We start from the raw sequence: 13845 nt of genomic DNA on the forward strand, positions 1-13845 counted from the left end.
GTTAACACCCATTTATATATTTACAGACTTCTTGTATGGATTATTTCAAGACAATTCTTTGATACTCTATAGTATCACGACTACAGAATGTAAAACCAAAGTTAAGTAATGTTTATACGCACACCAAGAAATTAATTACTCTTTTTACCTTTTAATAATAAAAGTTTAACATATAGAACTTAGAGGGATATTTTTTTATTCTAACGTATAGGAATGGTATACCCAAATAAAACTTTAACACAGTGATGATGAAATTGTTTTGGATTACATTTATTCTATTTCTTTTAAAAAATAAACATATATAAAAACTATTTGCCGTGATTACAATGTAATAACTTTTTCATAAAATTTTATATCTTACACTTTTAACCAGTTAATAAAATAGAAATTAATAATTATACTTACTTGATAAAGGAGTAACTAATTTTTGTGATTAATTAAAAGGGTCCTCGAGGAAACAACCCCTAAATTTCCCTCAAATTAGTGTAAAGGAATGACCACGTCAGCGAATCAGTGTAGCCGATCGCCGATAAACAGAACACGTATTTTTTTTTTATACAATAATAAAGAGAGAAAAACTACGGATACGTACTTACGTGTTTGAAGGAACAATTAGTTCCTAATATGGATTCCCGAGGGTCCGAAAATTCAAATGCTTTTACTCTTTTTGTTCAATTACCTAGTATTTTCCATTAGTCCAACATAAGCCCTTTTCTCCCAAATTTACACACACACTCTCTCGATCGATATATGTATATATAGACTTTACACCCATCTTTGTCTCTCAGATCTTCCCTGAGTTAAAATCTCTCCCCACAAAGTACACAACAAATTAAAGTCTGTAGCAAAGAAAGAAAAGTTTTGTAGCAAGAAAACCCAACAAAACAAATTATAATCGGTAATTAAGTTAGGCTGAGGAAGGAGCCATGCAGCGTTTACCCAAGATGATGACTAAAATCGGTGGTCCGGTATGCGACGTCTTCATCAACCACCGTGGGATCGACACCAAGAGGAACGTTGCCGGGCTGTTGTACGATAATCTTACGAGGATTGGAGTGAGGGCATTCTTGGACAGCATGAACATGAAACCCGGGGACAGGCTTTTCCAACACATTGATAGAGGCATTCTGGGTTGCAAGGTTGGTGTTGCCGTCTTCTCTCCTCGCTACTGTGACTCCTATTTCTGCCTCCACGAGCTCGCTCTTCTCATGGAGTCCAACAAAAGGGTCGTTCCCATTTTCTACGACGTCAAACCCTCGCAACTTACGGTCAAGGACAACGGAACCTGCCCTCCCGCGGACCTTCAGAGGTTCGCCTTTGCACTTGAAGACGCAAAGAACACCGTGGGATTGACGTTTAATTCTTTGAACGGGTAAATATACATACATTCACACATCTCTCTTTTTCCTCTTTGGGTTAATGGGTCATGATTTATATTACATGAAGTTGGGTTTTGATTGATTTGGTTTTGTTTTCAGGGATTGGTCGGAGTTGCTGAGGAATGCTTCGGAAGCGGTGATCATGAACTTGTTGGAGGTAAAGGAAGAAAGGAAGTACGCGAAGAAGCAGCGTTGAATGCTTCAATGTTCATAGCGTGGATATAACCACAATATAAAATTTGCATATATATTTTTTCGGTATATAAATATATGGGCTCGTAATGAGAGAGACCATATGCTGCTACCTTTAACGTCACTCAATTATGTGGCCTCAATTCACTTAACATTAGGATTAGGCTGCAGCTCCAACTTTTTCTTAGACTAAAACTACAGAAATTGGTTCAACACAAGCACAACAAAGTGCTCTTAGATTAATTTGTATCATAATTCTTTTATTATTTCATTATTAATACAAAATTGTTTCATTAATTTTATGATTAACAGATTTCAAGGTTATAAATCCATAAACTGTAGTTTATTAACTACGTTTTCTCGCTAGTATTTTATACATTCCCCAATATCAGCCTCGTAATTCAACGTTTAACACAAAAGCAAACGCTTCTGCATTGTACCCGCCAAAACTAAACCCTGTTTGATAAAATAATGCTGCATTCAAATTCGTTTCTGTTAATAATTATACAGACTGATAAAAAAGTTCATTTCTTTCTTTTCAATTTTTTAAATTTTATCAATGTAAAAAATATTTTTATCATTAATGTTTTTATTTATTGGTAAAAGTCACATTTGTCCATATTAATAAGAGCCGCCAAGAAAACAATCCAATACATTATAAAAACTAAATATCTATGAAGGATTATCAATATTTTTCCAAATCATGTGTTATACTAGAAACTATATATTTTTTATTTTTCAAAGGATGTTCTTTGAATTTTTATACCAAATAATATACATATCTTGTCCTCTTTAATTATTGAGTTAAAAAAAAAGTTCTACACTGTAAAAAAAAATTAAACAATACTCAATTTTCCAATTAAACAAAATATTAAAAAAGGTAAACAGTAAGTTTAGTGAAATAAGTATTGACATGTTTTATTTTAAATACAATAAAAGAATGCAGTTTTAATGCAGAAATTTTAATTTTATTAATTTTATTTAAATCATTTTAACGGTTAAGGTAATTAATTAAATACATATTTCATCTTCATTAGCACGTATGTTGTTGTGTTGTTTATTATAAAAAAAATAATAATATCGATATGCAATTAACATTGAAACGATTTTTTTATACCATTTACCACTCTTTGTAAAGCTAAAATGCTTTTCATTAGCTAATTGCTTTATATTTACTCTATATTCAAAATTCGTAATGAAATAGTATTTCATGTATTAAAATAACTTTTAAATTTTGTAGAACTGATCAAAACTAAAGCATTAACATTTTTATTATCATTAAACGGTTTTATCAATCATTGTCTATTAAATATTTCAGAAATATATATTTAACATTTCAAATATATTTTAAAACACTGGATAAATGTTCCAAAATAATAATAAATTTCATGTTACACTGGCATAATTTAGCATAGTATACTCATATTGTTGGAGTTTCTATATTAACTAAAACTGAAAACAATCAATAGTATATAGACAAATATATCCTTTAACAAGTTAGTTTTTAAGTCTAAATTCACTTATTAAAATGATATAAAATAGTTTATTATTTACAAGATTTAGTAAATTATAAATTATCATGTTATATGTGTAATTGCATGCAGGAAGAAGATGTGGTGAAATTGTCATGAGATAAGCCTAACGTTATATTTTTAACTATTTAAAAAAGTAATCGTAAGTGAGATTTGATAGCATGAAGCAAGAAGGAAGAAATTGATCCTGTAAATTCTTGGCTGCTTCTTTACCATATAATAAACTAGAATTGAAGAACCAAAAAGTGGATTTCTATTTTATGCTTCACCTGTCGGTGGATTGACATTTAATACCACTGTGTAGTCAAATAAAAATAAAATTTCTCTTTTTTTTTTCTTTTTTTATTCTCGATATTTATCATAATCCCTCCTTTTATGTTTCTCTATATTCTCTTCACGTTAATAATTGTTTTCTCAAATATTGTTAATATTACTTAGCTGATAATTCCCACTTTAATAAATTACATGTATGCGATTTTTAAAAAATCTACTATGAATTGAAATGCCTTCATATTTTAATTTAAAGTGATTTAGAAAAACCAAACTAATTAATTAAAAATCCTCCACTATTTTCAGTAGTTGATCAATTTGAAGGGATAATAATATAAGATACAAAGCCACTGATTGACCAATTTACAATATTATTTTGGAACTTATTTTAACAAATGAATCATCTTATAAATTGCCTGGGAATCTTACGTTCCAATGTTTATTAATACAAGTGAACGCTGACTATCAAGTAATAACAACTCCTTTTTCCAGAAGGTGTCTCCTTAAATAAGTTATTTTTTTATATATATACAGAAAAACATTTTTTTATTATGATTCTTGTCATTGTCATAGTAACACCAAGTATTTGCAACAATATACTTATTCTTATACTAACTGACTATACTTCCTACATAAATTCTAAAGAATATATTCTGAGATAAAATGACTATACAATTAATTTGAAAATATTTAAACGCTTTAAGTTGAAGCATTCAAAATAAGTTATATTATATGGAGAGCTTAATATATTCATAGACATAAGGCTAATTATTTCTTTATATCTCCTTTAGTAAGAAAAAAAAGGGATATTTGATATTGTTTATTCTCTAACTCGCTTTGAATTTGGTTTTATGATTATAACTTCTTTAAATTTTTAGAAGTTTGTTCTATAAGATCAAATAATAGTTTTACAAAGACAATCTTAATGTAAAATACTTATAAACTGATTAAACTGTTTGTTAGGTCTATTAATTATTTTGTACTGATTTTCGTGCTAATGAAAACCAGATGCATGAGTAGTGTCTGAATAGGAAAATATTATGTGCGAGTTTTTCTAATTTTTATTGGAGAGAGATTGATCAAATTTAATATCAATAAGTCATAAATAAATATATAATGACTTATAATATTATTTTTATTTAAAAAATCTTTATAGTAAGTTTGTGAGAATATTTAATTTCTATTAAGCGTTCATGTAAATAATAGTTTATGATAAGAATATAAAGATGTTGGAGAGAAGCCATAGCTTGCAGAAGAAGTAACAGTTTGAATAAAAGAAGAGAAGAATACGCGGAAAGAGAGGAGAGTCAAGGTGTTGACATTTTATTGTGTTTATTGATTTAGTGAGTGAATTGAAAGAGAAGAAAATTTCGTGGTCTTTTCAGTTTAATTACTTCAACAGATTGGCCCAGTCCAGCAAGAAGCCCACATAAGCACCACGACTCACTTTCTTCGTGTCATTGTCGCTACAGCTTTCTCCTCTATATTTACTTATATTTTAAAACATTAATCTTATTTTTAAATTCCTTAGTTCTATTCTCATTATTATTTAAAATAACCAATAAAGGGGACTTGAACACTGTACAGATAATTTATTCGCAAGTGTGTAAATTTATTAATTTTATGTTAATCTAACTTTTCCATAAGTTCAGTTTTTGACTAACATGTCATGTACTTTTTTCAATTAATTATGCATATAAAGATCAAATATTAAAATATAAAGATATTTCAACTTTTTAAAAAAAATAAAAAATTAATACTGTATCGAACTTATTAAATATTATCATTGAAAATAAAAATTATTGTATATAAAAGTGATACTATTCGATAAATACAGTTATTTAAAATAAATACTACTCTATTTTATAAAATTTATAATTATCAATATTTTAAATAATTGTGGAATTAAGTAAGTTTCTTTATATTTGAATTCAAGTCTTTTTTTTATAAATAAATAAATACAATAAAATGTACACCACACACACGTCGGAGAAGAAGGCCCAATACTACTTAAAATGGGCACCAATCTCATCCAATTCCACCACACCAGAGGAAATGCTTGGGTACATCACAAGGCCCAAGAAGAAACAAGTACAGATATATTTTATAAATCAAGATATTATTAAGTACTAATTTTTAAACAAAACATTATCAATATATATATATATATATATATATATATATATATATATATATATATATATATATAAATGATAAAATATGAATTTCAAACAGTCAAATCATATTTTCTAAAAATTTATTATTGTCTTAATAAATCAAAAAAATAAAAATTGTTAATTATGTTATGATACATGAGATAGTGAAAAACATACTCACAAGCCGAAGCATTCTAGAGTCATTGTCCTTAGTTTCCTGGTTTTAAAGTTTTAGTTACAGGGAGAATTGTCATTTTAATCTTTTTAACAGTATAATATCGATTGGAATAATAATTAATATCCATAAACAATTATTAATACTATTGAAATCTGATCGTAATATTTATCTTTTATCCTGCTTTCTTTCATATTCAAAGTGAAATTCGAATTTTATACCACTTGATTAATGATCACGAGTTTGCTACTACTCATAATATAATTTATTTTAATTTTTTAATTAAGAAATTTTAAAAGCAGTTTAACTTTTGTATTTATTTTATTCGAATTCCAAAATTAAGCTATCTATTATGATTTTAATTCTTAAATATATTTCACATTTAAGAATCTGACAATGAGGTTTTGGAATGAAGGCTACCTCATCTCTAATAAGTATGACATAATTAAGTGTTTGTTTGAATAATATTCATAATTATGGTGAATAACGTATTAAAATATAAAGTAAAATGTAATGAATGGATGTTGTAGTGTTGGATAGGCGAAATTGGCATTGGCAAAGATGAAAGTAATTGTAGTTTTGTCATTTTGTCGTAATGGGTAGTTTGATTATTTGGCATGATGAAGTATTGAAAGTTCGAAACAAATGAGGAAGGTAGAGTTGTATGTATAAGAAACTCTAAGTTTTAATTTTGGTGCATTCACATGGAATACGTGTTAATTTAATAATTCATAATCCTGACAAGCAGATGTAATCACCTCTTATGCCTCTTCAAGAACATTGCTTCACACTTTTCAGATGTAATTAAAGTTTCTTTCGTCACCCTTTCTATCTTTTCTCTTCGATTTTCTTCCATCATTAAAATCTTCTGCATTTTTAACATGTTTCAATCCAATTTTTCCTAATACAAGTGTTCTTATTATACACATGCTGTAAACATAAATAACCTTAATTTTAGTGTTTCTGTCTTGATAATTGAAGTGAACCAAACTTTGAGAATAAGCCCACACCGAATAACTTTCGGCCACCATACAATTCGTACTTGTATAAAAAATGAGGGTTACTTTCTCTTTTCAGTACAACAACTTTCAATGATTATTCACTAATATTTTTTTTTCTATTCTAATCAAGTACCACTAATTCACGATTAAATAGTATGGTTATTAAAAACAACATTTGATTGATTGATTCTTTTGTTACTTACACAATTAAAAAGTAAAAAATAACATAGATTCAGCAATTCTAAGAATCTGACTTTTATTATGTGGAGAAGTCATAACTGATGGCTATGTGTGGCAAGACAAGTTTTCTATCACTTGGACCTATTAAATTTGTTCGGTTTGATGCTATGTATATTTTAAATGAATTTTATTTTTAGATTTGGTGAATGATAAATCATTTTAGAAAAAGAATAAAAATAGTTTGAAATTTAAAAAGTTAAAATAAAGGATATATTTAAAAATTTAAAATGAAATTAATTTTAATTTTAAATATAATGTACAAATTACAACCATATATATAATACCTTTTTATAAGATCTTGTTTTTAAAATATAAATAGAGTTTGAAATACTGTCCGAAGGAAAGAAATAATTAATAATTTAAGTTCTATAAAGAAAAACTCACTAAAAAGATCCTAATTCAAAAATCATACTTAAGTTCATGTGTGAATTTTCAATCATATAAGAGATAAAAGCAAAAATCTTAAATATGTTTTTCTCATTTAATTGAATTCATATATTTTTTTGATATAGTATAATTTCTGTCAACATTATTCATAATATATGTTGAAAAAAAATTAAAAGTCAACTGATTTTAAATGATAATCTTTTATTTATAAAAATAAATTTATATAAAAATATATATAATTAAAATAATCTTAAACATCATATAATCATGATAAATAGGATAATTCAGACAAAATATAATCATATTAAATAAAATAATCCTAAATACAATATAAATATAATTATGACTCTGCATATAATATAATCATGATAAATAGAACAAATATTCTTACACAAATAAAAAAACACAAATATATAAAAAATTAAAAAACCTAAGTTTTAATTAAACAGCCTTGTTTTATAACTCTTTCAAACTAACAAAAGACATTTTAATTGTAACAGCTTTCGAGATTGATCCTACCTCAGAAGAACAAATGAAGACGGCGCTCATAGAAGAGCACGTGCGCACGTGACTTCTCTCTCCATGTTTTAGTTGTGGACTGCGTTTGATGTATGAACAGCGTGGGCCATGGTTACTTTGGGTTTTGTCTGCATAAGAAAAGCATGACATCATAAGTGTATAGGCCGTTCCAAACTCCTTCCTCACAGAAACAGACAACCATCCTTATTCTCCTCGCTCTGCTGCTGTCCAGAAATTATTACATGGATCACAAATATTATGCTCCCAATTTACTTCATTTTCATGTAATAACATGATTTAATATTCTTCATTTTCTTTTCTAAATTCAAAATATTACATGTTGCATGAACACTGGTCTACACCAGAGACACGTGTTTGACAACAGACTGTGCGATCACTTTCCGCTGTTCTCCGTACACGTGTTGAACCATCCACCCTCGATTCCCACGTGTCACAAATCTCACGGGCACCCCTCTGGTACATTTATCTCACCCAACCCTACTCTTACAAAACACGAATCCTTGTCATGCGATCATCGCCTCCTTCTCTCAACCTTATTTCATTGAAGTGAATCAGTTGTAGTACCTAAGTTTCATTCAACCATAGCAAAGAAAGAGAGAGCAAAATAAGGGAATTTGAAGAAAAAGTTAGGCTTACCAGGGTTGTATTATTGTATGCATGAGAACTATAGCAGAGTGTTGAAGCTAGACCCGTGACCATCACCATGAATAGCATGGCTTCATCTTCAGAATATCATACTCATCAGCACCCTCATCTTCCACCGGGGTTTCGGTTCCACCCCACAGACGAGGAACTGGTGGTTCACTACCTCAAGAGAAAAGCAGACTCTGTTCCTCTTCCTGTCGCCATCATCGCCGAGGTTGATCTCTACAAGTTCGATCCGTGGGAGCTCCCAAGTATGAAACTTCATCACACCACGCCTTGTCTTCTCCTCCTTTCGTGCAAACCCACTTTATATTTTCTTCGTTAATTTTGCTTTTGTGATGCAATATCTATATTTTTTTGATTTTGGTGTTTGTGTGTACTTTAGGTAAAGCAACGTTTGGCGAGCAAGAGTGGTACTTTTTCAGTCCGAGGGATAGGAAATACCCAAATGGGGCGAGGCCTAACAGGGCTGCTTCTTCTGGGTATTGGAAAGCTACCGGAACTGACAGGCCCATTCTTGCATCTCATGGCCACCACAAAGTTGGAGTCAAGAAAGCACTTGTTTTCTATGGTGGCAAACCTCCAAAAGGGGTTAAAACCAATTGGATCATGCACGAGTACCGGCTTGTTGGCAGTTCCTCAAATTCTTCCTCAAAGCCACCTTCTCTGCCTGCAGATCATGCACGTAGTAGCAAGAAAAACTCCCTGAGGGTATGCATGCCACCTATATGATTCATATCCTCTAATTTTTATTAGTTTTAATTTCTTCTCAAACAAAGTTAAACTAACCGTTTGAGTAAGATCGGGTTTTTACTGTTTTCAAAGATTAAAAAAAAATAATGAGTAACTCTCATTTTGACGGTAATGTCGATGCTTTTACTCACCGTGACCGCATTGTATTTTTTGATTTCTTATTTGCCTGTAATTTTCCATAACATCAAATATCAGGATAAACTGTACCATAATTCAAATACTTGATTGTTATGGTTGAATTTCTGATTGTTTCTATGTCACTTTTGTTTGGTAGCTTGATGATTGGGTTTTGTGCCGAATATACAAGAAAAACAACAGTACCATGATGCCAAGGTTTCCTTTGATGGAGCAGAATAAGGAGCTTTCTTCGGAGAGCACTATGCTACCAATGATGTCAACTTTGTCAATGGCCAACAATAACACCACTCAGAATTCCAAAGCCGGGACTTCAAGAAGCGCAAGTTATGGACCCATGGGACTAGAAAATGATGACAGCTTCTTTGATGGAATCTTAGGAGTTGACCATAGCATGCAGCAAGATGTTTCTGATTCCCACCAAGTCTCTTCAAAGGGAATCTACCCTGTGAAACGAGCACTCTCGTCACAGTTTTGGAATGACACAAGGTCATCCTCTTCTAGCAGGAGATTCCATTGTGATCTCAATGCTGGAAGCAACACTGTAGAGGAAGAAAGTTCCTTCGTTTCACTGCTTAACCACCTTCCACAGAACACAACGTTTCACCCAAATGCACTTCTTGGCCCAGTTAGTAATGATGTATTGAGGCAACAGTTTCAGCTTCCAAACATGAACTGGAATGTTTAGGGTGGTTATAATTTGTCATTGGGTGGATACTGGGTTAGATAATATACCTGCCATTGCAGGTCTATTAAGCTTTAGTTTGGGTTTGGAGTTTATTATTTGACAAAACTTACATATAATGTTGTTTGTATTTTGTTTATAAGAAATTTGAGTGTTATTTTGTAATCGGCATAAGCTTTTAAGGTAAATTTTATTATGCAGATTACAAATTAAAACTCTGATTATTCATTGAATGATAACGCGAACAACACCTCATAGAAACTATATCAAATTGATTTGTTTTTTTTTTTTCTATATCATTTTGTCCTTTCCACCCTAACCAGAGAAAGATAGGAATGTAAGCTTGTATCTTAATGACACCTTTGAAGCTTTATATTAAACTGAATACAATAGAATAATACTACTGTTCTGTGTCAGCAAGAACACTGGAACATTTGATTAACTAATAAAAGGATCATTATTGATTGGGATTTTATTGTTAACAAAGCTAGCTGACCGTAGTGATCGTTCGTGCATATGAAAAATTACCATGGTGAGAGGAACATTAAAGTCCAATCAGAAGTTCTTAGCAAGGATATACCTTGGGTGAAAATCACACATATAAAGTATAAATGACGACCAAGCTTATGTCAAAGAGCATTTTCTATACGAGAAGATTAGGACGTGGAAGAAAAGAGAAAAAGGAATCTTGGTTGATATGGATTATAACTACAAATCAAGTCACATGAAAAGTTTGCCATGAAAAAAAAATGGTTTTGTATGATATCTGATAAGAAGGTAACCGCCTTAGTTCGTCATCTTCGTGTGGCATTTGATACCTAAAGAAAGAAAAAATATATAGGAAAAGAAAGATAAAAAGATTCTTATAAACCCTATACACGTTCATGCTTTATATATAACACGTCCAAAAGTAGAATGTCAACTGCCTAAAGTTCTTGGGATTAGACAACTGAACAGTTTAAATCCATCCTACTGAGTTTTCTATTTACTAGGTAAACGTGTTGATTATTCTTTGTAATATTTATAAAATATTATCAATCGCATTGTTTCATAAGAAAAATTATTAATCAATAGAAGGTGTACTCCAAGTTGAGTATAAGATTGTTGCAAAGTCGTTTCAAAGGGACAGATAATTGTAGTATCAAGACTAATAAAGAAAAGGAACACTAATCATTGACGATCTTGATTTGACTTTTATCAAGTTCAAAATATATATTATCAACAAACAAAACACAATCTTATTATTTCGCATCATCTAAATAAAAAAACAAACGATGTATCAAAACAAATGACTGATAGAAACACTACCGTTTTTTTCTCTTAAAATAATTAAATTGAATGTAGTCATATGAAAATGCCATTAGACAAGATTTCATAAATAAGCAATACAATTATTACATGTCAAATCTAATTTGTCACCTCACAAGATAAAAATATATTTCTTAAAAACAAAACACGGCACCTAAAACTTACAGAAAATTATAAGTTAATTTAACGGAAAAAAGGTCGAAAGAGGTCTCTTTCCATATTTATTGATCCGATGAACCACTAAAACCACACTTCAAGATTTTGACAGGCAAATTATGCCTTTGCTTACCCATTCAATGTTTGTATGATCATTCCTACAGAAGAAGCTTTCTGTAACCCTTTTAAAATATTCAAAACATGCAACGTTTTAAGAAAGAACATAAAATATAAAACAACCATAAGCAAGATAGAATTTATTAAGGAAAGTTAGATATCACATTAATAATTTGATTGCAAGTACGGAGATAACTAGGGAACAACATTATAAAATGGGGTGTCGTTGCTCCACGCAATACAAATTCCATCAAATTTTATTTTTAAATTAATTTAAAATTAATTATGTTGTGTACTCAAGACTTTGATAACTGACGTTAAAAATCAATTTAAACTTTAATTCACAAATTATTTATAATTTTTTTATTAATAATAGAGATTATTTTAGACTAATAATTTTTATTTTATAAAATAGTATCTAATTTTGTTAATGTAATAATTAATTATGTTTTTGAGTAATAATATGGTGACACATGTTATTTAACATATATTATAGGAGTAAAATAGTCATAAAATTTATAAAAATAATAATAAAGAGAAAAAAAGTAATAAGTGATAGAAGTTAATATAAAAGATTTGTGTTTGTTCAAGTATTATTATTCTAGTTTTTATTTCTGAATTTGGCTGTGATTTTTTGTAACGTTTTTTTTTTTAAATGAGAATAATGAATATAATTTCTTTTCTCACTTTTATGTAAATCAATGGTAACCATATGCGTAGAGAAATAGTCATATTTTTAACTCACTAATGTTGAACTGTATAAAACTATATGAGTATATATATGTGTGTGTGAGAGAGATTGCTTATAAAAAAACAGTGTACCTCAAACTTAGATCATACATGAGATCTCGATGTAACACTTCAAATTTTGATAACTACATATTACTCCTGGCGTTTGTATCTTTAAATAAGTTAACTGATGAAATGTCAGCTAATTTAGAAAAAAATATTAAAAATGTCAGTTTTCAGTGGAAATAATTAACCTTCTCTTTTGGAATTTTTTGTTAATACGGGAAAATACAAAAGTGTTTAAAATTTGCCTTCAACATACGAAATAAAAGGCAGTAATATTGAAACCGACTCTTGGAGCAAAATGATAAGCCATGTGAAAATCAAGATTATCGAGGTTATATACTACTGATTCATGATTTTCACAGATTGAATAGTTTAGACAGAACAGGATATTTTAGTAACTTGGCTGCAGATACTATTGATAATGAACTGATGTCTGAATCAAAGTGGAATATCACTACATGACGAGACTGAGTAAGTCAATCCACACACTACTCAATCAGAACACAACACTTTGAAAAAAGCTTTTGCTGTTAAAAAAAAATAAAGAAAAAAGAAAATATGTGGACCGTATTGGGCCAAATAATATGAAAAAAAATATTATATATATTATTATATGTGGGGAGAGAAAGATTTGGGTCTTACTTTTCTATCTAATGACGTATCGTTATTCGGATTGATAATCACGTATTTGATTTAATTGATGGCACGCAAAGATTAGATAATAGGATTAAGATAAATCTTGATCACGAAATGATGTACATCATGTGTCTTTTGAGTGTAATATGTATCACCATGGCATTGGCTCCTCAGAAAGCACCAGACATTGTTGTCGTGCTTTCTCTTTCGTTGAAATTCAAACATGTCTCTAATGTATCGCTATGTTATTGGCTGTTCAGAACAAATTCATATTCAATGGAGGAATACCAGATTCACTAACAGTGAAAACAAACTCTTTTATCCAAATTCACCTACATAATTCATCTCTACCGTTTATATTAATTCCTTCATTTTCTTCTTTTATATCTTCGATCACTCATTCCTATTATCTCACCATGTGAAAGTCTCTTCAATGTTTTTTGCCAATTATTCAATAATTTATAGATCGCGTTCTTTTTCTATAAGCAAGGTTTTTGTTTCAGAATGCAATTAAATAATTAAGAAAATTCAAAATTACTAATTATACTGAAGTAATTTCACGTCCTTTGATTCATATGTTCAACGGTATAATTCTTTTAGAAAATAATATGTGTTCTTAAAGTTGGCTTAAACCAATTTGGAATTAGCATCGCTAATGCACCGGTTCAAGCATATACTATGATACCATTCAAGGTAACTTTTACCTATTTCAAGCTACCAGTAACTAATGATTCTTCGATTGA

General features: G+C 29.7%; 2 protein-coding genes across 2 annotated transcripts; both read left to right on the plus strand.

The window, feature by feature from the left end:
- The first annotated feature begins 743 nt into the window (after positions 1–743).
- LOC124830160 (putative 2' cyclic ADP-D-ribose synthase BdTIR) lies at positions 744–1685 on the plus strand. Its single transcript, XM_047303799.2, has 2 exons — positions 744–1372; positions 1479–1685. Exons 1-2 carry the CDS (start codon positions 927–929, stop codon positions 1573–1575), a joined length of 543 nt encoding a protein of 180 aa, XP_047159755.1. The 5' UTR covers positions 744–926; the 3' UTR covers positions 1576–1685.
- A 6660-nt stretch (positions 1686–8345) lies between these two features.
- LOC124830175 (NAC transcription factor 25-like) lies at positions 8346–10311 on the plus strand. The gene is made up of 3 exons (XM_047303825.2): positions 8346–8768; positions 8903–9228; positions 9545–10311. The coding sequence occupies exons 1-3, from the start codon at positions 8576–8578 to the stop codon at positions 10091–10093; spliced, it is 1068 nt and encodes a 355-aa protein (XP_047159781.1). The 5' UTR covers positions 8346–8575; the 3' UTR covers positions 10094–10311.
- The last annotated feature ends 3534 nt before the right edge of the window (positions 10312–13845 follow it).

This window comes from Vigna umbellata, chromosome 5 (assembly GCF_029865625.1).
Source record: "Vigna umbellata cultivar VRB3 chromosome 5, Vumbellata_1.0, whole genome shotgun sequence".
NCBI lineage: Eukaryota > Viridiplantae > Streptophyta > Magnoliopsida > Fabales > Fabaceae > Vigna > Vigna umbellata.

What these genes read in the sequence shown, in the direction of transcription:
- LOC124830160 (XM_047303799.2), top strand. Translation starts at nt 927, where the DNA reads ATGCAGCGTTTACCCAAGATGATGACTAAAATCGGTGGTCCGGTATGC. An exon ending in ACGTTTAATTCTTTGAACGG is followed by an intron (nt 1,373 to 1,478) that starts GTAAATATACAT and finishes TTTTGTTTTCAG; the next exon opens with GGATTGGTCGGAGTTGCTGA.
- LOC124830175 (XM_047303825.2), top strand. Translation starts at nt 8,576, where the DNA reads ATGAATAGCATGGCTTCATCTTCAGAATATCATACTCATCAGCACCCT. An exon ending in CGATCCGTGGGAGCTCCCAA is followed by an intron (nt 8,769 to 8,902) that starts GTATGAAACTTC and finishes TGTGTACTTTAG; the next exon opens with GTAAAGCAACGTTTGGCGAG. An exon ending in GCAAGAAAAACTCCCTGAGG is followed by an intron (nt 9,229 to 9,544) that starts GTATGCATGCCA and finishes TTTGTTTGGTAG; the next exon opens with CTTGATGATTGGGTTTTGTG.